Genomic DNA, 22,343 nt, shown 5'->3' with positions numbered 1-22,343 from the left:
CATGGCACACACTCTAGGGGACTGGTTGTGGTCCAGTGGGAGATGGACATGAACCAAATGACAACGGCATGGAGAGGCCCATGGTCCGGAGTTTCCCAGGGTATCACAAGGGGACCTGACATCAACGGAGGTCCAGAAGGCTTCCCTGAGGAGAGACATCACAGCTGAGAGCCACAGGAGGCATGGGGGTAGCCAGGTGAGGTGGAGGGAGATGGTGGGGGGCCCATGGAGGAGTGTATGCAGGGACCTCGCCCTGGAGGCTGGGCACGGCTGGCAGCTGACAGGCACTCGTTCAGGGCAGCAGGCGCGGCGAGCTGGCTGGAGGCCAAAGAGGCCGGCAGGGGCCCTGCTTCAGGCTTGTGGCCATGGCAGCACATGAACCAGGCACGTGGCAATCAGAGTGTGGTTTCTGTCTATCACCATGTGGGGTGGAGAATAGGCAGACAGCACATCATCCTGGCCCCTAAAACCCTTGGGTGCTCCATTGTTCCCCCACCCCCACCCTGTCACCCAAGTTATAAGCCTGGACTGGACCTGATTTCCCCTTCTTCCTCCATGGCCTCATCACCAAATCTCAGCCTTTCAACCTCATTATCTCCATCTCCAGCTCTCACACCCCTCCTCAGGGCCAAGTTCTCTCTCCCTTCTATACTAACTGTCCCCAGAGGTGGCCTCTGCCTCTAGTCTGGCCTCCCTCCAGGTCCCCCCTCTCCAAAGCTGCCCAGCACCATCTCCCTAAGCAAAATCTGCAGTCCATTCACCAAAAAGAAACACATGTGGCTCTTTTTTCTTTTTTTTTTGAGACAGAGTCTCATACTGTCCCCTGAGCTGGAGTGCAATGGCACTATCTCAGCTCACTGCAACCTCTGCCTCCTGGGATCAACCAATTCTTCTGCCTCGGCCTCCCAAGTAGCTGGGATTACAAGCGCCTGCATTTTTTGTATTTTTAGCAGAGACGGAGTTGCACCATGTTGTCCAGGCTGATCTTGAACTCCTGACCTCGTGATCTGCCTGCCTCGATCTCCCAGAGTGCTGGGATTACAGGTGTGAGTCACAGCGCCCGGCCTACATGTGGCTCTTAAGCAAATGAAAAGGTGACCAGCCTCACACATCATAAGAGAAATGCAAACTCAAATTACATCAAAATTCCTTTGTTTTGTTTAGTTTTTACCTTTCTGACTGACACAAATCAAAATAGGTGGAAACCAGGGGCTGGTGAGGCTGAGGAGAAACAGCCCTGTCAACTGTGTGGGTCCCTGGTACCTGGCACAGTCTCCAAGAAGGACAAGCTGACAGAGCTCACAAAATGACCACTGCACGCCGGGCATGGTGGTGCGTGCCTGTAGTCCCAGCGGCACAGGAGGCCAAGGCTCGGGAAGATGGCTTAAACCCAGGAGTTCGAGGCTGCAGAGAGCTATGATGACACCATTGTACACTGTACTCCAGCCTGGGTGACAGAGCAAGACCCTGTCTCTAAAATAACAATAATAAGAGATCACTGCACACATCTTTTGCCCCCCAGTCCTTCCAGGTCCCTTCTGGGAATGCATTCCGCAGCAGCACTCACATGTGTGTGAAAGGACTTTTGTACAGAAGACTCGCCACGGCACTGCCTGTCTTGGGAAAGTTCCCTCGGCTGAGAAGTGCGTCTGTAAATTACACACACCCTCGTGCTGGAATGCTGTGCAGCTGTGAAAGTAAGGATGTAGCGTGGTATCCAAAACATAACGCTAACTGGAAAAAGCAAAGTGCCAAGCAGCGACTGAACAGCAACGCCTTGATGAAAGGTGGCTTCCCACAGTCCCCAACCCTCTGCCAGCTCCCACCAGGGCCTGCAGTACTTTGGGGTTCTACTTGCCTAAATATTGCCATTTGTGTAAAAAAATGTGAGGGGCTTTGCTCATACATGCAAGAATATCCCTGAAGTGTTTATAAGAAACTGATAACACCAGTTAGCTTTGGGGGACTGAGAACTGTGTCTGAGGCACAGAGATAAGGAGAATTCTTGCCTCTTAGAACTTCTGAATTTTTTCTTTTTTGAGACGACGTTTCACTCTGTTGCCCAGGCTGGAGTGCAGTGGTGCAATCTCGGCTCACCACAACCTCTGCTTCCCAGGTTCAAGTGATTCTCCTGCCTCAGCCTCCCGAGTGGCTGGGATTATAAGTGCCTGCTACCATGCCCGGCTAATTTTTGTATTTTTAGGAGAGATGGGGTTTCACCATGTTGGCCAGGCTGGTCTCGAATTCCCAACCTCAGGTTATCCACCCACCTCGGCCTCCCAAAGTGCTGGGATTACAAACTTAAGCCACCATGTCTGGTCAACTTCTGAATTTTGAATCACATGAAAACACCTCAGCCAAATGGGCTGGCTCACCCTTGTAATCCCAGCACTTTGGGAGGCTGAGGCAGATGGATCGCTTGACTGAGCCCAGGAGTTCAAGACCAACCTGGGCAGCATGGTGACACACCATCTCTACAAAAAAATACAAAAAGTAGCCGGGCGTGGTGACGTGTGCCTGTGGTCACAGCTACTCATGAGGATTGCTTGTGCCCAGGAGGTTGAGGTGGCAGTGAGCCACGATCATGCCGCTGTACTCCAGCAACAGAACAAGACTCGATCTCAAAAAAAGAGAGAGAAAGAAGGAGAAAAAAAAGGATTACCTAATCAAAAAGTAATTTCAATGAAAGAAAATGCAGCCCTGACGGTGTTGTACCTCCACACACAGACCCTCATTGCCTTTCCCACTGCATTCGGTAACTCTCCCGAGCGATCACCTGCCGTTAGCTATTCGGCTATGGGCCCTTCATTCATAGTGGCAGGTGACAAAAACCCAACCCTAACTGTACTAAGCGAAAACTGGAATGTGTTGGCTCATAGAATAGAAACTGCTTCAGGCACGGCTGGATCCAGGAGCACAAGCAATGTCATTGAGATTCATTCTCTTGGTGCTGTTTTCCTGTGTGTTAGCTTTATTCATAGGTAGGCTCTCCCCTTAGGGTGGCAGAGCTGGTCAGCAGCAGCTCTGGGGTGGCATCTTGGCATTTGTGACCCTAACAGTCCCAGCAAGTTCCCGGGCTGATGCTCTTTGATATCATATGCCTGAGCCATTCCCATGACTCAGACTGGCTAGACACAGGACTCAAACCGGCTTCTAGAGCTTGGGGGTGGGGAGTCAGTCACATGGAGACCGGAAAACTGAGGGACAGTCACCAGAGTAAGAGAGATGGATGCTGGGCAGGGAAAACAGTGTTTACCCACTACCCTCGTGGCCTGTCCCCTCTCCTACGTAGCAGACAGATCTCATGGCTGTCCTCTTTGGTTCTTTGTTCAATTTCCAGTCATTGGCTGAGACTCCTCCATGCTGGCCTGGGAGGGATAGAGGGCAGAATCGGTTATTTGTTTCTCACGCAGGTTATCTGTTCCCTGAGGGTTGGGCCCAGCCTTGGCCACCTGTGTCTGCTCTAGTCCAGCACAGCCCTAGGCACAGGGGAGACACAAGCCTGGGTTTTCAGTGAGTAATGACAAAATACCCGGGAGGCACAGGAAGTGCTGAAGACGGCCTCTGCTGACTCCACAATTTACTCCCCACGACAAAATGACAGCCTTGGGCCTGGGATGCTCCCAGAGGGATCTGGGAGGAAGTGCTGGGGCTGGTCCCTGCTAGGACAAGGCTGTCACCATTCTGGAAACCCCCAAAGTCCTCAGCCTGAGGCCAAAATCCAGATGCAGAGGAAAGTCCCCCCAGCAAGGCCCTGCCACCCAATTCCCACGGAGGGTGTCCCAGGCAGAGGCAGCAGCTGGGGGTAACTCCAAGGGTGACCTTTCATCTGGAATCCCAGCGTCCAGTGGGTCACAGTTCCCTGAAGCAGTGTGAAGAGCCAGGAGGGCAGGACTGGAGCTGACAGGAGTCCAGGGGAGGAAGGAAGCAAGAAACATTCAAGGAAAAATCCAACCCAGGTCTGGGGTCGGCTCAGGCCACGGGGCCCAGCAGGCTGAGCTCAGGCTGGGACATCGGAAGCTTCCCGAGTGCGGCTGAGCACCTTCTCAGCTCCTTGCCACCCTGCAGCCCAGCAGAGGGACCTGGGGCACCTCTAAAGACCCCTGTCTCTTCTTAGTGCCTCCCCTAAATGCACCCCCAAGAGAATCACCACCCTTCCCTGTGACTCTGCTCCCAGAACCCAAGTCCCCTTCATCTCACCTGCCTCCCAGGGTCCTGGGTTCCAGGTGGTGCGGCCATGGAGAGCTGGCTTCAGCCTCGCCCACCCGGTGTAGGAGGGGGCTTCCCTGCTGGTCCCTCCAATCTGGCCAGTGGGAAGGGGCTTCCCACTCCACCCTCCAAGTCCCATGGGGGTGCTGTAGCCGCTGATGATGGCGATTTCCAGGAAGGAGAGGCTGGGAGAGGAAGGAAGGGCTGAGTCAGTCCCTGTGTAGTGATCACAGCGGGGGAGGCGGCTGTGGGGTCAGTGGGGGAGCCTATTGGGTCCATCTCAGGACCAGGGAGAGGCTCTAGGCTGAGGAGACAGAAGTCAGATACCCCACTCTGGGTGTTTCTCCATCGTGGCCTGCTCTGCCCCTCCCAAAGGCCCTTTTTTGGGGGGAGTCGGGGTGGTGGTTTTTTTTTTTTTTTTTTTGAGATGGAATCTCTCTCTCTGCTGCCCAGGTTGGAGTGCAGTGGCGCGATCTTGGCTCACTGCAACCTCCACCTCCTGGGTTCAGGTGATTCTCCTGCCTCAGCCTCCCTAAGTAGCTGGGACTACAGGCACGCGCCGCCATGCCCAGCTAATTTCTATATTTTCAGTAGAGATGGGGTTTCAACTTGTTGGCCAGGATGGTCTCAATATCTTGACCTTATGATCCGCCCACCTTGGCCTACCAAAGTACTGGGATTACAGGTGTAAGCCACAGAACCCGGCCTGTTTTTTGTTTTTTGGTTTTGAGACTGAGTCTCATTCTGTCACCCAGGGTAGAATGCAGCGGCGTGATCTCGGTCACTGCAACCTCTGCCTCCTGGGCTCAAGTAACTCTCCTGCCTCAGCCTCCTAAGTAGCTGGGATTACAGGCGTGTGCCACCAAACCCGGCTAATTTTGTATTTTTAGTAGAGACAGGGTTTCACCATGTTGGCCAGGCTGGTATTGAACTCCTGACCTCAGTTTATCCGCCCACCTCAGCCTCCCAAAGTGCTGGGATTACAGGCGTGAGCCACCAAGGCTGGCCCCAAATGCCCTTTTGGGTCCTGCCCCTGAGTTACCAGGCTGTCCAGGAGCCCTTCTGTCCAGGTCAATCTGGGCCCTGGCATCAGACCCTGGAGTCTAGGCTGGGGGGTGGGTGCAGCACTTGGCCTGAGTGTCTCGGGTCAAAAATGCAGGCCACTCTTCCCCGTGGCTCAGGCTATCCCCGCCTCCCTGCCCACACCAAGGCCTCTACTTACAGCCTGAGAACTTGTACAAAAAAGCCAATTTTAGTAAATGAAATCCTGTTCTATACACGGCCTTATGAATGGCAGGGCTCCCACGCGATGCTGGGGTGTACACAATGATCCTGTCCATTCAGGAGAAGCACCCCAGGGATTCCCTGGGCCCCAGCTGTGACAGCCACATCTGTGAATGGGGAGAAGGAAGCGACCTTCCTGAGTGCTTGCACAGCGCAGAACCTGGGGCCAGGCACGGATCACTCCTGCGTTGTGGACGTGGTCAGGCCTCCTGCTCTGAATGACGGCAGGGGTGGGTTGAGCATTGAGGGGACTGGCACTGGGCAGAACGTGTCACATCCAGGTGGGTTGAAAACAGTCCCCAGAGCGCAGAGCATTTCTAGTCCTGGTTGGAAGGCTGAGGTAGGAAAGAGGGAGCTTGGACCAGGTTTGGGGGCTCTGCTGCTCTCTACCTCTACCCAAGGGACCCCTAATCACCCCAGAACTTCTTCAGAGAACTCTGGGGTGGGTCCCCAGCTGTGTGTGGCCTTGGGTGAGTGGCTTTGTCTCTGCATCTTCCTTCTCTGTAACTCTGTTTTGTCCCCACCTCTGAATGGAGCATCTGACCCTTCCCTGACCCCTACCCCCCAATGGGGGACTCTCGGCAGATGGGCAGGGAATGGGGGCTTGGCCTAAGCCTCCTTTCTGCATGCTCACGTGGCTTCATCGTTACAGCCATTTCGATCAAGTGGCACAGCCAGCTGGCCAGTCCCCAGAGCTCTTGTTCTAATGTTTCCGTGAAATCGCGCCACCTGAGGGGCTGTGTGTTCCCGCGAACAAAACACGTGAGTGTCCATCCCTTATCGGGTTTGGGACTAGTATGACTTGATGCTGCTACCCCATGTTACAGGCAAGAAGGCTCCAAAAGGGAAAGTCATTTGCCTGTGGCCACAGAGCAAAGCAACAGCAGAGACAGCTCAGAACCTGACTGATGGCTCAGAGTGCAGTGCTTGGGCACTGAGCTGCCCCTCCTCTCTGAGACCTGTGTCCTGGGGATGCGCAGGAATGATGACCGGGGGGTTAGAAGCCTGAGAGGAGAGGGAGGGGCTAGAGCCCACATGCCTTGCCTCTTCTAGGCCCAGCAAATCGCTATCCGTGCCCTGAGCTTTAGCTTCCATCTGTAAAATGGGGATCATGATTCAGGCTCTGGCCATATCACTAGGCAACCCCAGGGGGATGTAAGGAGTTCAGGAACAAGAAGCAATGGGTAAAGGGCAGAGGGCAGCCTGGCAAACGCCGACAGCAAGAACGAGGAGAGGCACACCCTTTACCCACCCCCACCACAGCTTGGCCCAGGGCCATCATCCCCACCTCAGTGATCCAGGCCTGTTTTCCTCCAAGCTGCCCAGCCAGTCCTGGCAGAATCCACCTGACCAATACTCGCTGCAGAGTTGAGGGTAGTCTCAAGACTAAAGCCTGAGCTTCCCTGGATTCATTTTCTATCGCTGCTAGAACAAATTATCACAGAGTAGGCAGCTTAAAACAATAGAAATTCAGCCAGGCACAGTGGCTCATGCCTGTAGTCCCAGCACTTTGGGAGGCCAAGGTGGGTGAATCACTTGAGGTCAGGGGTTCAAGCCCAGCCTAGCCAACATGATGAAATCCCGTCTCTAGTAAAAATACAAAAATTAGCCGGGTTTGGTGGCATGCACCTGTAATCCCAGCTACCCAGGAGGCTGAGGGAGGAAAATCACTGGAACCCAGGAGGCGGAGGCTGCAGTGAGCTCGGATCGAACCACAGCACTCCAGCCGGAGTGACAGAGCAAGACTCTGTCTCCAAAAAAAAAAGGTCAATGTGAGTCTCACTGGGCTAAGATCAAGGTGAGGAGGTGAGGGCAGCCTCTAGGGTAGAACTTTCCTTGTCTTTTCCAGCTTCTGAAGGAGTTCCTTGGTTTGGGGCCTCTGCCTCCATCTTCAAAGGCAGCCGCACAGCATTTGTCTGGTCCTTCCATCACACGTCTCTTTCTCTGTCTCCTGCTGCTACTTCTTTTTTGAGACAGAGTCTCACTCTGTCGCCCAGGCTGAAGTGCGATGACACGATCTTGGCTCACTGCAACCTCCGTCTACCAGGTTCAAGGGATTCTCCTGTCTCAGCCTCCCAAGTTGCTGGGACTATAAGCATGCACCACTACACCCAGCTACTTTTTGTGTATTTTTAGTAGAGACAGGGTTTCACCATATTGGTCAGGCTGGTCTTGAACTCCTGACCTTGTGATCCATCAGCCTCAGTCTCCCAAAGTGCTGGGATTACAGGCATGAGCCACGGTGCCCAGCCTATTTTTTTTTTTTTTTTTTTGAGACAGAGTCTCCCTCTGTTGCCAGGCTGGAGTGGAGTTCAGTGGCACGATCTCAGCTCACTGCAACCTCCACTTCCTGGGTTCAAGCGATTCTCCCTGCCTTAGCCTCCCAAGTAGCTGGGATTACAAGCGCCTGCCACCACGCCCAGCTAATTTTTTGTTTTTTTTGTAGAGACCAGCTTTCACCATGTTGTCCAGGCTGGTCTTGAACTCCTGACCTCAGGTGATCCACCCACCTCGGCCTCCCAAAGTGCTGGGATTACAGGCATGAGCCACCGTGCCCGGCCTCCCACTTCTACTTTTAAGAACCCTTGTTATTACACAGGCCCACCCAGTACCTCAGTATAAACTCTCTATTTTAAAGTCAGCTGATTTGCAACCATAATTTCATTGGTAATTTTCTTTTTTTTTAAAAAAAAAAAGCTTTTTTTAATTTTTTTTTTATTTTTTTAATTGCATTTTAGGTGTTGGGTCATTGGTAATTTTCATTCCCCTTTCTGATGTAACAAAACATATTCACAGATTCCACAGGTTCGGATGTGGGCTTTTTTTTTTTTTTTTTTATGCGGTTTTTCTCTTTTGGCCAGCCTGGAGTGCAGTGGCATAATCTCAGCTCACCACAGCCTTAACCTGCCAGGCCCAAGCCATTCTCCCACCTAAGCCTCCAGGGTACCTAGGACTACAGGCTAGAGTCACTGTGTCTGCCTAATTTATTTTTTGTAGAAACAGGGTCTCACTATGTTGCCCAGTCTGGTGTCAAACTCTTGGGCTCAAGTGACCCTCCCACCTCGGCCTCCCAAAGTGCTGGAATTATAGGCATGAGCCATAGCACCGGGCCAGATGTGAACATATTTAGCGGGGCTGGTATTCTGCCTTCCACGGTCCCCTTCTTCCCATCCATTCCTCCCAGCTCGTCTGACATCTTCCCCCACCCCCAGCATCCTGCCTTCCTCCTGGAGGTCTTCCTGGCCCTGCTTCCGTAAAAGCCCTTCCAACAGGATGGCATAGAAGCTAGCCATCCTGGTCGCACTGAGCTGGCATAGCTGTCATCCTCTAGAAAGTGGGGTCTGTCCACTCCGTCACTACCCACCCCTTCCTCTGTCTCACTCTTCACAGCACTTACCTGCCTGGAAGAGTAGCATGATGTACCTGGGAACTTGGATTTCCCCCATTTCCCTTCACTGGGCTGCAGGTCCCAATCCAGAAGCTGAATCCCCAGGGACAAGAACGGCACTAGGCACTTGGTAGGTAGTCAACAAATCTCTCTTGAATCACTGAGCGGTGCAAAGTTTCCTTCAGTCTGTCTCCAGCACCCCGTGCGGTGTCTGCCCTTCAAAAAATGTTTCTGGTCCTGTAGGAATGACTGGCTGACTGACTGACTGGCTGACTGAATGAATGAATGAATGAGGAACCAGTCTGAGTATGGGCCCCACCTTCGCTCTGGAAGCCTGACAGCAAGCATGGGGGTCCAGGCCACGCTGCCTCTGCCCTCCCATACTGTCTTTTCTAGTGGGAGGTAATAAACTCAATTCGCTTGTTAGTTTGTAGTATTCTAACGTAGGCGCTTCCAAGGCCTCATTCATTCCCTTGTAAGTCACTGAATATACTAGTGCCGGCGCCTCCCCAACCCAGCCCCGCCGGGAGGGATCCCGTCCAAAGTCGCTCTGCGATTTCTGAAGAATTCGGTCTTCCGGCAGCCTCTCCCCCGGCCCTTCTAGAACCGAGGGTTTTCACGGACACAGCTGGAGTCCCTGGAGGCCACCCTGCGCCACCAGGCCGGCAGCGGCCAGAGCGCGCGGCCGCAGGACCCCGGTGCGGCACCTCCCACACCCAGAGCCCAGGGCGGTGCCTGGAGAGGGGCGGTGCCGGGTCGGGGCGGGGTCTGGCGGGCGAGGCCCCGGGATTGGCTCTGCGGGCCGGGGCGGGGCTGCAGGAGTCCGCTGTGCGAGCTGTAAGTTCACCACCCGGTCGGGTGCCAAACCGCACTGTCCAGCTTCTGAGCCCCTGCCGCCCGCCGCTCCGCCGTCTGCTCGCCTCACGGTGAGTTCGGGCTGGGATTTCCGAAGCTCCGCGGGGGCCCCCGGAGAAGCCCATCTCTGAGGCGCCCAAACCCAGCTCGCGCCCTGGCCCCGAGTCTCACCTCACGCAGGTCCTTTCGCGGGCGCCTAGGGCTTCGTGGGGTTTCCCGCCAGCCTCTGGGTGCCCGCAGCTTCACCCGGACCGTGGGGGGCCGCGCATGCCGACCCCGAATTCCCCTTTCTGTCCTCCATTCTGTGCCTAGGCCCCCGCCCCCCTTCCGGGATTCAGGGGTGCCCAGCTGCCCAGCGCTCCCACCAGGGCTTGGGGCCGTATTTTTAGCCGATGGTGAGGTGTCCTCCTATCTTTAGCTGCGGTCCTGAGTGTCCTGAAACGGATCCGGGCTGGGCTGGGCTGGGCCCCGGTAGGGGCGGGGAGGGGTCGGCGCCGGAACCCCAGCCAGGGCTAAGGAGCCGGACCGTGGGAGGGGCGGGGGCCCGCACGCCCGAGCTCTGGCCCTGCGCCGAGCGGACACTGGGACATCGCCCAGGCCGGAAAGCACGGGGGAGGCTCCTCCCAGTGGAGACTAGGGCAGGGTCCCTAATCGCCCCCTTTTTCCTTGGATGTGGGACCAGAAATCCTGAAGCAAAAATATCTCGCAGACAATCCACATCTGGTACTCAAACGCGCAGCTCCTTGGGGAGCGCCTGCCTGGAGCCCGGGGGGAGGGGGGCTGGAGACCCCGATGCGCTCTCCGAGTCCTCTGGGACACGGGGCGATCGAGGGAGCACGGGCGCCACCTGGCGGCCACGGAGCCGAGCGCCTCTCCGCACGGGACCCCGGAGACCCCACCACGGGTCTCTGAACCCACGAGGTCTGGGAAGACTGGAGGAGACGGATGCCTGGGGCAATGAGCCGTTCGTTTTTGATATTGTTCAAAGGCCTGGCCCTGGAGAACTGAAGTGCTTGAGGAGGGCAGGCTGTGTAGACATCCCCTGAACTCCGCTATTGTATACATTGGCGCTATCACTTGCAATATTGCTGTGCGGTCTGCAGTAGCCCTCTAGTGGTGGCTTCATTGTCAGCCCGTTTTATAGATGGGAAAGGTGAGACCCAGAGAGGCATCTTGCCGAAGGTTACAGAGGAAGTCCTAGGCGGAGCTGGATTTAAGAACAGTCTCCTGATTTGGAGGAGGAAGGGGTGTGAGGTGGCCTAATATTCCTCATGACAGGAGGAGCCCTGCCTGCTGGAAGTCATATTCTCACAGGGAGACCCAGGGCTCCTGTCCAGGGCAATCCCAGAGAGCTAGGATGCTCCCATCTGCTCCTCCATTGCTGCACGGAGCGCCCCTCCCAGCCCAGCACAGTCCTGTCCTGATGGTGAGCTCATTCTCATATCTCTGGACACAAGAAAACTGGGCAGAGGGGGGCAGCCAAAGGTCAGGATGTAGAGGGAGGAGGTCTAGGGACCCACTGTTCCCAGCCTGGCTGTGAGCCTGTTTCTCTCCTGCTCCCCAACCATACTATGTAGGTAGGTGTGGCCCACCGCATGGGAGCCACATGGACCAGGCTGGATATCCACTCTTCCACGTCCTCGCTGGATGACCTCAAAATGTCCCTTAACATCTCTGAGGACCACCTTCGACCTCTGTCAAGGGCAATAAGGACCTCACCATGCTGTGGCTGGGAGCATTAAAATGGGAAACTGTGTGTGGCAGGCTGGATCCTAGGGTCTTGCGGCTGCCAAGTCTGAATTCTTGGGGCGTGAGGGTTGTAATTCCCAGCTCTCCCCTGGGCCACTAATGCTGGCCCCACCCTCGTTCTCCCCACATCTGGAATTGGGCGGGTACATCTGGCTCTGAGTGAGACAGCTGTCAGGGACGCCCAGTCTGTTGTGGAAACACTCGGGCTGTCTTGGCGATCCTGTGTGCTCAGGTTGGGGGTGCAGGAAGGGCCCGGCCCAGGCTCTCGGCACATCCCACCAGTCAGCCCCACTCTGCCTGAGTGAAAAGGAAGACAAGCCCCCCAGGACTTCTCTCCTGACAAGCGACAAATTGCCTGTTTGTCAGCATGGCCCCCAGGCCCGGCAAGGTTGACACAGGATGAATGTGTGACGGGATTCCAAGACCTCAGGGTGCCCATGCCTCCCCAGCCTCCCGCCCCCCCCACCCCCGCTCCTCGAAAACTGCGCTGGATTTCCAGCAGTGGAGAGTCATTCCTTTGTTTCCTGTTAAGCTCCAGGTGCTCTGGGAGGGGCAAGATGTCCGGCCTCTGGCTCAGAACCACTGACCCGGGTGTCCGGTCCTAGGGTGGGGTTTCCTGAGCAAGCGCTTCGGCGGGCAGGGGGCGGTTGGACACTGCTTCTCCTGCATCCTCCTTCCTTTTTCCTGCTCCCTCCTCCCAGCCACCTCACCCCCACCTTCATCCTGCCCAGAATGAAAACTGAGGCAGAGAATTGGCAAGAGCCACCTTTGGTGAGTCCCTGGCCGGGCCTGGGGAGCAGATAGCACAGGAGGGTGGGCTTATCTGGCTTGAATTCCCACCCTGCCCTTACTCACTGGGTGACCTTGGACGAGTTTCTCTCTTTGCCTTTTATGCTGAGTCTACATCAGGCCCAGCATGCATCCCCCGCCCTCAAGCAGAGGGAGAGCTGGCATCACTTCTTTTCTCTGCTAAATCAGTATGACACCCCTTCATAGCTATTTATTTTTACACATTAAAAATAGCTTATTTTTTTCTGACTACATAAATAATATGTGCATATAAATAATACATTGCTTATTAGAATTCATAGAGGTCTAAACCAGAAAGGAAAAGTAGGCCTGGGCAAGGTGGCTCACACCTGTAATCCCAGCACTTTGGGAGGTCAAGGCGGGCAGATCATGAGGTCAGGAGCTTGAGACCAGCCAGGCCAACATGGTGAAACCCTGCCTCTACTAAAAATACAAAAATCAGCCAGCATGGCAGTGTACGCCTGTAATCCCAGCTACTTGTGAGGCTGAGGCGGGAGAATCACTTGAACACAGGAGGTGGAGGTTGCAGTGAGCCGAGATCGTGCCACTGCACTCCATCCTGGGCGACAGAGTAAACTCCGTCTCAAAAAAAAAAAAAATGAAAGAAAGAAAGAAAGAAAGGAAAAGTCAACCTGAAATTTTATCACTTTGAGATAACCACTGTTAACATTTGGATGACCATCTTTTCATATTTACATATAGTACACACATTTATCATGTCACAGTAATGGGACCCAAATATTATAGGTTATCTTTATTGATGACCCCTTTCCTCCCATATCACTGACCCCACACCCCATCCCTGCTCTGCACCCTAGTCAGGGTAGCCCGTATGACAACCTAGGACTGGCCTTCTAGATTTTTCTCTGGTTTTTTGTTGTTGTTATTGTTGTTTGTTTTCTTTTTTTGAGACGGAATCTCGCTCTGTTGTCCAGGCTAGAGTGCAGTGGTGTGATCTCAGCTCACCGCAACCTCTGCCTCCTGGGTTCAAGTGATTCTTCTGCCTCAGCCTCCAGAGTAGCTAGGATTACAGACATGTGCCACCACACCTGGCTGATTTTTGTATTTTTAGTAGGGACGGGTCTCACCATATTAGCCAGGCTGGTCTCGAACTCCTGATCTCAGGTGACCTGCCCGCCTCAGCCTCCCAATGTGCTGGGATTACAGGTGTGAGCCACTGCACCCAGCCTCTGTTTTTATATAGGATAGAATTCTATGTAAACCTGTACACATGCAGGTATATAACACACATATGTGGTGGAGGGGGGAGGCAGGTTGTCAATGCTTTTAATCAATGACATATCTATATGACGTTTTTGCATTTTGGTCCTCTCTCTCTGCAATGCCTTATGAGAATCCTCCGGAATTTTTCACCCCTAGTTTCACCTCAGGTTCAATTTTGACCCCTCTAATTTTTATTATTTATTTATTTATTTAATTTTTTTTTTTGAGACAGAGTTTTGATCTTGTTGCCCAGGCTGGAGTGCAATGGCACAATCTCGGCTCACCGCAACCTCCACCTCCCATGTTCAAGCGATTCTCCTGCCTCAGGCTCCCAAGTAGCTGGGATTATAGGCATGCGCCACCACACCCAGCTAATTTTGTATTTTTAGTAGAGATGGGGTTTCTCCATGTTGGTCAGGCTAGTCTCAAACTCCCGACCTCAGGTGATCCACCTACCTTGGCCTCCCAAAGTGCTGGGATTACGGGCATGAGGCACCACTCCCGGCAACACCTCTAATTTTTAAATGGGGTTGATAGTTGGCGGTTGTGTTGATTAATTGAGATGTATCTGCAAAAAGAGTGCAGAAAAATGCCAGGTACAGAGCAGAGCCCCCCTCACTTCAAAAATATACGTACTCCCCAGTCCACCTTCTCTTGAGGTGCTAGGGCAGGGAGGAGAGCCAGAAACTATCCTAGGCTCAGCCCCTGCCCATAAGGAACTCTTAACAGGGAGAGGAGAAAGGCGACCTTGCCTCCAGGTGGGACATGATTGGGCCGAATGTGAAGTGCCAGCCACGCAGCAGCCCTGGCTAAACGCCCTCTGCACAACAGGCTCCCGCCAGGCCTGGGTGGGAGAGACAGTGGTCACAAACCTCTGTGTCCTTGGTCAAGTCAGCAGTCAAGGCTGTTTGGGAGGACCCCCACAATCTGGCACTTACATCGTGGGGCACAGGTGATGTGCAATGGAGGTGGGGGGTATGGCATGAGTGCCTGGACAAGGATGATGAGACTAGAGCAGGACTCTCTGTGTGACTTTGGACCTGTCATTCAGGTTACCGGACCTCAGTTTCCCACCGGTAAGGGGAGGGGCTTGGCCCTAGTGGTCAGTCTGTAAGATGCAGCCGGTCTTAGAATGAAGACATGCTTCTCCCAGCACAACTCCCTGCAAAGGGACTGCCCCACCTCCTCGGCCTCCCACGGCTACCACAAAAGGCCCAGAAACAAGACAGATGCTTCTAGGTAGGCAAGGTGGCTCACACCTGTGATCCAGCACTTTGGGAGGCTGAGGCAGGGGGATCACTTGAGGTCAGGAGTTCAAGACCAGCTTGGCCAACATAGTGAAACCCCGTCTATACTAAAAATGTACAAATTAGCTGGGGGCTGTGGTAGGCGCCTGTAATCCTAGCACTTTGGGAGGCTGAGGCAGGCAGATCACCTGAGGTGGGGAGTTCAAGACTAGCCTGACCAACATGGTGAAAGAGGCAGGTGGATCATGAGGTCAGAAGTTCAAGACCAGTCTGGCCAAGATGATGAAACTCCATCTCTACTAAAAATGCAAAAATTAGCCAGGTACGGTGGCAGGAGCCTGTAATCTCAGCTACTCGGGAGGCTGGGGCTGGAGAATCGCTTGAACCCAAGGGTTGGAGGTTGCAGTGAGGTGAGATCACACCATTGCACTCCTGCCTGGATGACAGAGTGAGATTCCATCTCAAAAATAAAAAAGACGGTTGCATCTGACTTTGGCCCTGCTGTTTCTGACGGGTGTGCACCCTTTGTGTTTCAGCTCCTCATCAGCCCCAGACCGGGGACAAGCAATTCTCGGTGACAAGACAAAGTGCTTTGCTGCCTGTACAGTTCCTACCTTTCCACCTTCGGTTTTTCAGAAGAGTTTTCAGTCCCCTGGGAAGAACCTGCTTTTTGTTATCTCAGCCCTCTGACTTCATTGATCTCTAATCTTTTTAATTCCTTGGGCCAGCTTTGGTCGTGCCCCACACTGTAGCGGGAGCCCTTTGGCGAGCTCTGGGCATCTGCAAACCGCTCCCTAGAACGAGTGTTTCCTCTGGCTGAGGGTTTGAGAGGAGGCGTGCTCTCCACAGGCGGCCGTTACCTGACAACCAGGCCTGAGTGGTGAGGTCACCATGTCCACCAAGGTGCCCATCTATCTGAAGCGCGGCAGTCGCAAGGGCAAGAAGGAGAAGCTTCGGGACCTGCTGTCCTCGGACATGATCAGCCCACCGCTGGGGGACTTCCGCCACACCATTCACATTGGCAGCGGCGGCGGCAGCGACATGTTTGGTGACATCTCCTTCCTGCAGGGCAAATTCCACCTGCTGCCAGGGACGGTGGTGGAAGGGCCTGAGGAAGACAGCACCTTTGACCTCCCCTTCCAGTTCACCCGCACCGCCACCGTGTGTGGGCGGGAGCTCCCAGACGGCCCGTCCCCTCTGCTCAAGAATGCCATCTCCCTCCCGGTCATTGGTGGACCCCAGGCTCTCACCCTGCCCACAGCCCAGGCTCCACCCAAACCCCCTCGCCTGCACCTGGAGACCCCTCAGCCTTCCCCACCGGAGGCAGGGAACGTGGACATCTGGAGGATTCCAGAGGCTGGCTCCCCCCACAGTGGGCTGACGCCAGAGTCAGGGGCCGAGGAGCCCTTCCTGTCCCATGCCAGCTCCCTACTGTCCCTGCACGTGGACCTGGGCCCTTCCATCCTGGACGATGTCCTGCAGATCATGGATCAGGACCTGGACAGCGTGCAGATCCCCACATAGGACCCAAGGCAGACCAGGCTGGGCGCCCACGTGGGGGTGTCACCGGGAGGTGAGGTGTAGACACGGCCCGGGAGGCGGAGTCAGGGTCCCAAGGTCCCACTTGTGTGGTCGCTGGCCAGTGATTCTACTTCTGAGCCATGTTTTCCGTTCTCCCTCCCTCTCCAAATGGGCAGGGCGTGCCTCAGCTTTCCTCTAACAACCGCATGGACATGTGCGGATGTCAGCCCAGGGCGCCCTGAACGTCTTGGGGCACCTGACCCCACCCCAATACTCCTTCTTCCCTCAGGTCCCTCAGATGAAAGCTCTGCTGAACGGACCCCCCTTTCACCTCCCTTCTGCCTCAGCCCCGTTGGATGCCCTAACTGGGGGACAGGAAGAGGCAGGGTACAGCTGGTCGCAGGGCTCGGGCACTGGGCTGGCTGTTCTGGGCCTTTGGCTTTGCATCCTGGACGGGGAGTGTTATGTCAGGGACCAGATGCATCCTGCCTCATCCCCAGCTCCATCCCTTCCCCATGTGACCGGGGATTCTGGCTGCAATAAAACATGCTGCTGCTGGTGGCCGAGCTCCCTGTCCCCTTGCCCCAGGTTTCATCCCGGAGGCAGGCAGTCTCCCAGAGCTGTGGGCTCGCCTGGGGAAGAACCCAGCCCCAGAGGGTTTTGTGGAGGGCAGGCCCTGCCCTCAGGAAGGTCGTACCTGACACTGAGCCTGTCGTGGGAATGCAACAGGAGCAAAGCTAGTGTCGCTGTGAAAATTCCAATGTTGATTCAGATGTTTGGCAAGAGGTGGCCGAGTACTCGGGTAGGCTCGGCACTGTGCCAAGCCTGGGGCCAATCCCTGCCCAGTCAACTGGGGCCTGGTGGGGGAGACCCAAGAATAAAAGAATAACCACAAAGTGTGCAAGGGACCAACAGCTTCTCCAGCTTGGGAGCACCGAGGGAGCATGTGGGAGGGATGGCTTGGAGCCGGGAGGGTCTGGCAGTGCTGCTTCCAGACTCATCCCATCCACGGTTGTTTACTGGGCATCTCCGGTACACAAGGCATGGCTCCAGGTGCTGGGGATACAAGCAGATGTCATCCCTGCCCTCTTGGAGTTTAAATTCTAGTTGGAAGGGGGATTTTAAATTTCTAAACAAATAAGATGATTTCCAGCAGTGGTAAAGGCTACAAAGAAAACAACATGATCAGGAATGCCTAGGCAGGGATTGCAGGGGGTGTCAGGGCACCTTAGTGTGATCAGACGTGATTCTGAGCCAAACTGGAGCTACGAGGCAGATAACTCATATGTAACCACAGGCACTGAGGCACCAGAGTGAAGACGGAGCAGAATCCACATGGCATAAGAGCGCGGACCTCCGAGTGCCACCTAGCCTGAGACTCAGGTTTTCCATCTCCAAGACGGAGCCACTGATAGCTACCTTGCAGGGTTATTAGCAAAAATTAGGGATAACATTTACTACTTGCCACAGGGAAAGTTTTTTTTTTTTTTTTGAGAGACAGAGCCTCACTCTTGCCTAGGCTGGAGTGCAATGGTGTAATCTCGGCTTACTGCAACCTTCGCCCTCCAGGTTCAAGTGACTCTCTTGACTCAGCCTCCCAAGTAGTTAGGATTACAGGTGCGTGCCACCACGCCTGGCTAATTTTTGTATTTTTAGTAGACACAGGGTTTCTCCTTGTTGGCCAGGCTGGTTTTGAACTCCTGACCTTAGGTGACCCACCCACCTCGGCCTTCCAAAGTGCTGGTATTACAGGCATGAGCCATTGCACCCAGCCAGGAAAGGTATTGCAAATGGTTTCAATGTGTGATGAAGGAAGGAACCAAAGCTCAGGAAGGGCATGACTGTGAAGCTGGAGCACAGGCTGGTGTCAGCGGAGAAGAGTTTTGCTGGCCAGGCTGATGCTGAGGCGATGGGGTGCTGCTGAAGGACCGAGAGCAGGAGAGACAGGTGGTCGGATCTAGACCCGAGGAAGGACACCACCCAGGCCAGGTGGGGGATGGAGGTGGCCATGGCAGGCATGAGCAGGAGGACTGGACCCAGGCGAGGATGGTGGGGACAGAGAGGAAGGGAGTGGGCTAAGGTGGAGCCTGAGCAGTCCCCTTCTACCCTCAGCCAGTTCTTTTCCACCTGTATGACCCTGGAATCCCAGACACCCACCGCTCCCCCAGCCTTTCACAAACATTACACACTGGGTATGTGTATGTGTATGCATTTTTTCTTATTTCTGGACACTTTATTTATTCGTTCTGAGATGGAGTCTCACTCTGTCGCCCAGGCTGGAGTGTAATGGCACCATCTCAGCTCACGGCAACCTCTGTCTCCTGGGTTCAAGCGATTCTCCCACCTTAGCCTCTCGAGTAGCTGGGATTACAGGTGCCTCCCACCATGCCTGGCTAATTTTTGTAGGCTAATTTTTGTATTTTTAGTAGAAACAGGGTTTCATCATGTTGGCCAGGCTGGTCTCGAACTCCTGACATCAGGTGATCTGCCCACCTTGGCTTCCCAAAGTGCTGGGATTACGGGTGTGAACCATGGTGTCCGGCCTTATTTTTATTTTTTTATTTTTTGTAGAGATGAGGTTTTGCTATATTGCCCTGGCTGGTCTCAAACTCCTGGGCTCAAGTGATCCTCCTGCCTCAGCCTCCCAAGATGCTGGAATTATAGGTATGAGCCACTGCACTCAACCCACATTTTTTTATTGTGGATATATATATACACACACACACACGTGTATATATAAAACATAAAATTTACCATTTTAACTATACATTTCAGTGGTGTTAACTACATTTACATTATTTTGCAACAGTCACCACCATCCATCTCCAGAATGGTTTTCATCTTCCCAAACCGAAGCTGTGTGTCTATTAAACATTAACTCCCAGTCTCCCAGCCCCTAGTCCCTGCGACCACCATGCTACTTTCTGTTTCTATAAATTTGACTACTCTGAGTACCTCATTGCTTAGCATCATATCCCCAAGGCTCATCTATGTTGTAGCGTATGTCCCAATGGCTTTCCTTTTCAAGGCTGAATAACATTCCATTGTCTATATGGATATACTATACTTCGTGTATCCATTGATTCGGGTTGCTTCTGCCTTTTAGCTGTGGTGAACAGTGCTGCTATAAACATGGGTGTGCAAGTATCTGCTCAAGACCTTGCTTTCCGTTCCTTTGGGTATACCCAGAAGTGGAATGGCTGAATCACATTTTTACTTTTTTGAGGAACTGCCATATTGTTTTCCATTGTGTCTATACTAATTTACATTCTCACCAAACTTTTTCTTCCTTTCTTTCTTTCTTTTTGAGACAGAGTTTCACTCTTGTTGCCCAGACTAAGTGCAATGGTGTGATCTCAGCTCACTGCAACCTCTCCCTCCTGGGTTCAAGCGATTCTCCTGCCTCAGCCTCTCCAGTAGCTGGGATTATAGGCGCTCGCCACCATGCCCGGCTAATTTTTTGTATTTTTAGTAAAGACAGGGTTTCACCACGTTGCCCAGGCTGGTCTCGAACTCCTGACCTCAGGTGATCGCTCACCTTGGCCTCCACAGTGTTGTGATTACAGGCATGTGCCACCGGGCCAGCCAACTTTCTGTTTTTCACCCAAATGTTTTGCCATAATATGGAGACTGGAGATTTGACATACTATCTGGAATGGGATTTGAACCCATGCCTGTGGGACCCCACAGCCTATACTTGACTGCAACTCTCTGTCCCTGCAGGGGTTCAGCTTCAGGCCCTGGTAACGTTTGTGAAGGCAGAGGGTCAGGGAACTGAAGGGCCAGCACCTTCTTACCTGCAGGGCCCCTTAGTGTTTAGGTGGCTTACCTCCTGTTCTCTGGGGAGGGGAAGACAAGCAAAAAGGACACCTTCCTTAGAGCTTCACTCAGCGGAAGGCAGCACCTCACCCTGGACCTGAGCTGAGGCCAGAGTAGCCATGGAAGGCAGACATTCTTGTCCTGGGTCCCCAGTGCTCTCAACTCACCCTGCATAAGGCACCAGCCAAAGGGCCTGGGAAGCCCCCCGGGCCTGGGCTGCCCTGTTGGGGTGGAGAAAGGGAACTAGGTAGCCCAACTGAAGCATTGGATGAACAACTCAGGATACCTCCTCAAAATAAGGTAGCTGGCCTGGTGCAGTGGCTCACACCTGTAATCCCAGCACTTTGGGAGGTCAAGGCGGATGGATCACCTGAGGTCAGAAGTTCGAGACCAGCCTGGCAAATATGGTGAAACCCCATCTCTACTAAAAATACAAAAATTAGTCAGGTGTGGTGGTCAGCGCCTGTAATCCCAGATAGGAGGCTGAGGCAGGAGAATCGCTTAAACCCGAGAGGTGGAGGCTGCAGTGAGCTTTGATCCCACCATCGCATTCCAGCCTGGGTGAGAAGACAGAGACCCCCTCTCAAAAACAAACAAACAAACAAACAAAAAAAACAACAAGGTATCCAAGGTAGAGAGAAGGACCTTCCCATTTCGGCTTATCTAGACACCACGTCCCACAAATACCACCTACAAAGGAATTGCCCAAAACAGGCAGAGAAGTAGTTGGACAATCAACAAAATGACAAATGTCCCTGCAGCACACTGTCTTACATGCCCCACTGTCATCTGTATCCTATTCTGTGTCTTCAAAAAACAGCAACAGCAATATATCTGGCCTACCTAGTATAATGAATCTGCCCCTCTTTCATCAAGAGTACATTCACTCTCTTCAAAGGCAGACAACTGAAAGTCTTGTTAATTATCATGTCCACTCCCAAGTCCAGGGTTTCTGGATGGTGTCCATTCCTCCCTCAATTCCCTTAGCAGCCATCTCAACATTTTTCAATCTATGAACTGTACTGTGAATTACCACCAATGCACCCTATATACAGTAGCAGAGGGAATGAAAGAAGAATGAAGAATTAAAATCTATTAAAGGCCAGGCGCAGTGGCTCATGCCTTTAATCCCAGCACTTTGGGAGGCCAAGGCGAGTGGATCACCTGAGGTCAGGAGTTCGAGACCAGCTTGGCCAACGTGGGAAAACCCTGTCCTCACTGATAATACAAACATTAGCCAGGCATGGTGGCATGTGCCTGTAATTCCAGCTACTCAGGAGGCTGAGGCAGGAGAATCTCTTGAATCTGGGAGGCAGAGGTTGCAGTGAGCTGAGATCGTGCCATTGCCCTCCAGCCTGGGCAAAAGAGCAAAACTCCATCTAAAAAAAAAAAAACAAAAAAACCATTCAAAATATACTGACTGGCTGGCCAGGCCTGATGGCTCACGCCTATAATCCCAACACTTTGGGAGGCTGAGGGGGAGAGATCACCTGAGGTCAGGAGTTGGAGACCAGCCTAATGAACATGGAGAAACCCCATCTCTACTAAAAATACAAAAATTACCCTGGCATGCTGGCGTGGTGGTGCATGCTTGTACTCCCAGCTACTCAGGAGGCTGATGCAGGAGAATCACTGAAACCCGGGAGGTGGAGGTTGCAGTGAGCCGAGATCATACCACTGCACTCCAGCCTGGCAACAGAGAAATGAGACTCCGTCTCAAAAAATAATAATAATAATAATATATATATTTTTTAGTTTGTCTTCAGAGGGAGAGTTGGAATCAAATATCTAATCAGGAGCCCATCTCCCCTTACCTACCTGAATATAATATTAAGAAGAGCCATCCCAGGGGATTCCCTGGGTTTTCTGCCTGCCCCCGCCCCAGCTAATAGCAATCCTATTTCCCCTTTACAGTGGAATTGATCACCCTAGCCAACAGTGGGACCCTCTTCTTCTTTTCTTGCCCAGTGGCATGTGGAACAAAATATGGCCTATTGACGATCTCAGATCGTGATTTAGAGAAACTGTTACTGTGTCCCCTGGTAAGGAGTTACTCCCTTGGGCCCTAAAGGCTCTAAATTGGCCAGAGCCCAGAGTTGCAGGAACAGGAAACAAATATTTTGCAAAATAGCCATTAGTTGAGATTCCACGGGTGTTCATGCCCAATTCCTACTCCGTGATTCCTGTCTGTAAGAGAAACACTATATATGCTGGCTTCTGGTTCAGAGCACATAGAG

General features: G+C 53.3%; 1 protein-coding gene and 1 long non-coding RNA gene across 2 annotated transcripts; one reads left to right on the top strand and one right to left on the bottom strand.

Annotated features, from left to right (window-relative positions):
• Positions 1-2,935: 2,935 nt before the first annotated feature.
• LOC116554767 lies at positions 2,936-9,598 on the bottom strand. The gene is made up of 3 exons (XR_004270298.1): positions 8,891-9,598; positions 4,201-4,394; positions 2,936-3,368 (listed from the first exon to the last, which is right to left on the bottom strand). It is a non-coding gene; the product is annotated as an uncharacterized LOC116554767 (long non-coding RNA).
• A 95-nt stretch (positions 9,599-9,693) lies between these two features.
• CDC42EP2 (CDC42 effector protein 2) lies at positions 9,694-17,188 on the top strand. The gene is made up of 2 exons (XM_032282866.1): positions 9,694-9,807; positions 15,303-17,188. The coding sequence occupies exon 2, from the start codon at positions 15,658-15,660 to the stop codon at positions 16,288-16,290; it is 633 nt and encodes a 210-aa protein (XP_032138757.1). The 5' UTR covers positions 9,694-9,807; positions 15,303-15,657; the 3' UTR covers positions 16,291-17,188.
• Positions 17,189-22,343: the final 5,155 nt, after the last annotated feature.

This window comes from Sapajus apella, unplaced genomic scaffold, assembly GCF_009761245.1.
Source record: "Sapajus apella isolate SASKATOON/1434 unplaced genomic scaffold, GSC_monkey_1.0 scaffold14, whole genome shotgun sequence".
In the NCBI taxonomy this organism is placed as follows: Eukaryota; Metazoa; Chordata; class Mammalia; order Primates; family Cebidae; genus Sapajus; species Sapajus apella.
Note: the sequence above shows the minus strand (reverse complement) of the source record. Positions and strands in the feature narration are given on the sequence as shown.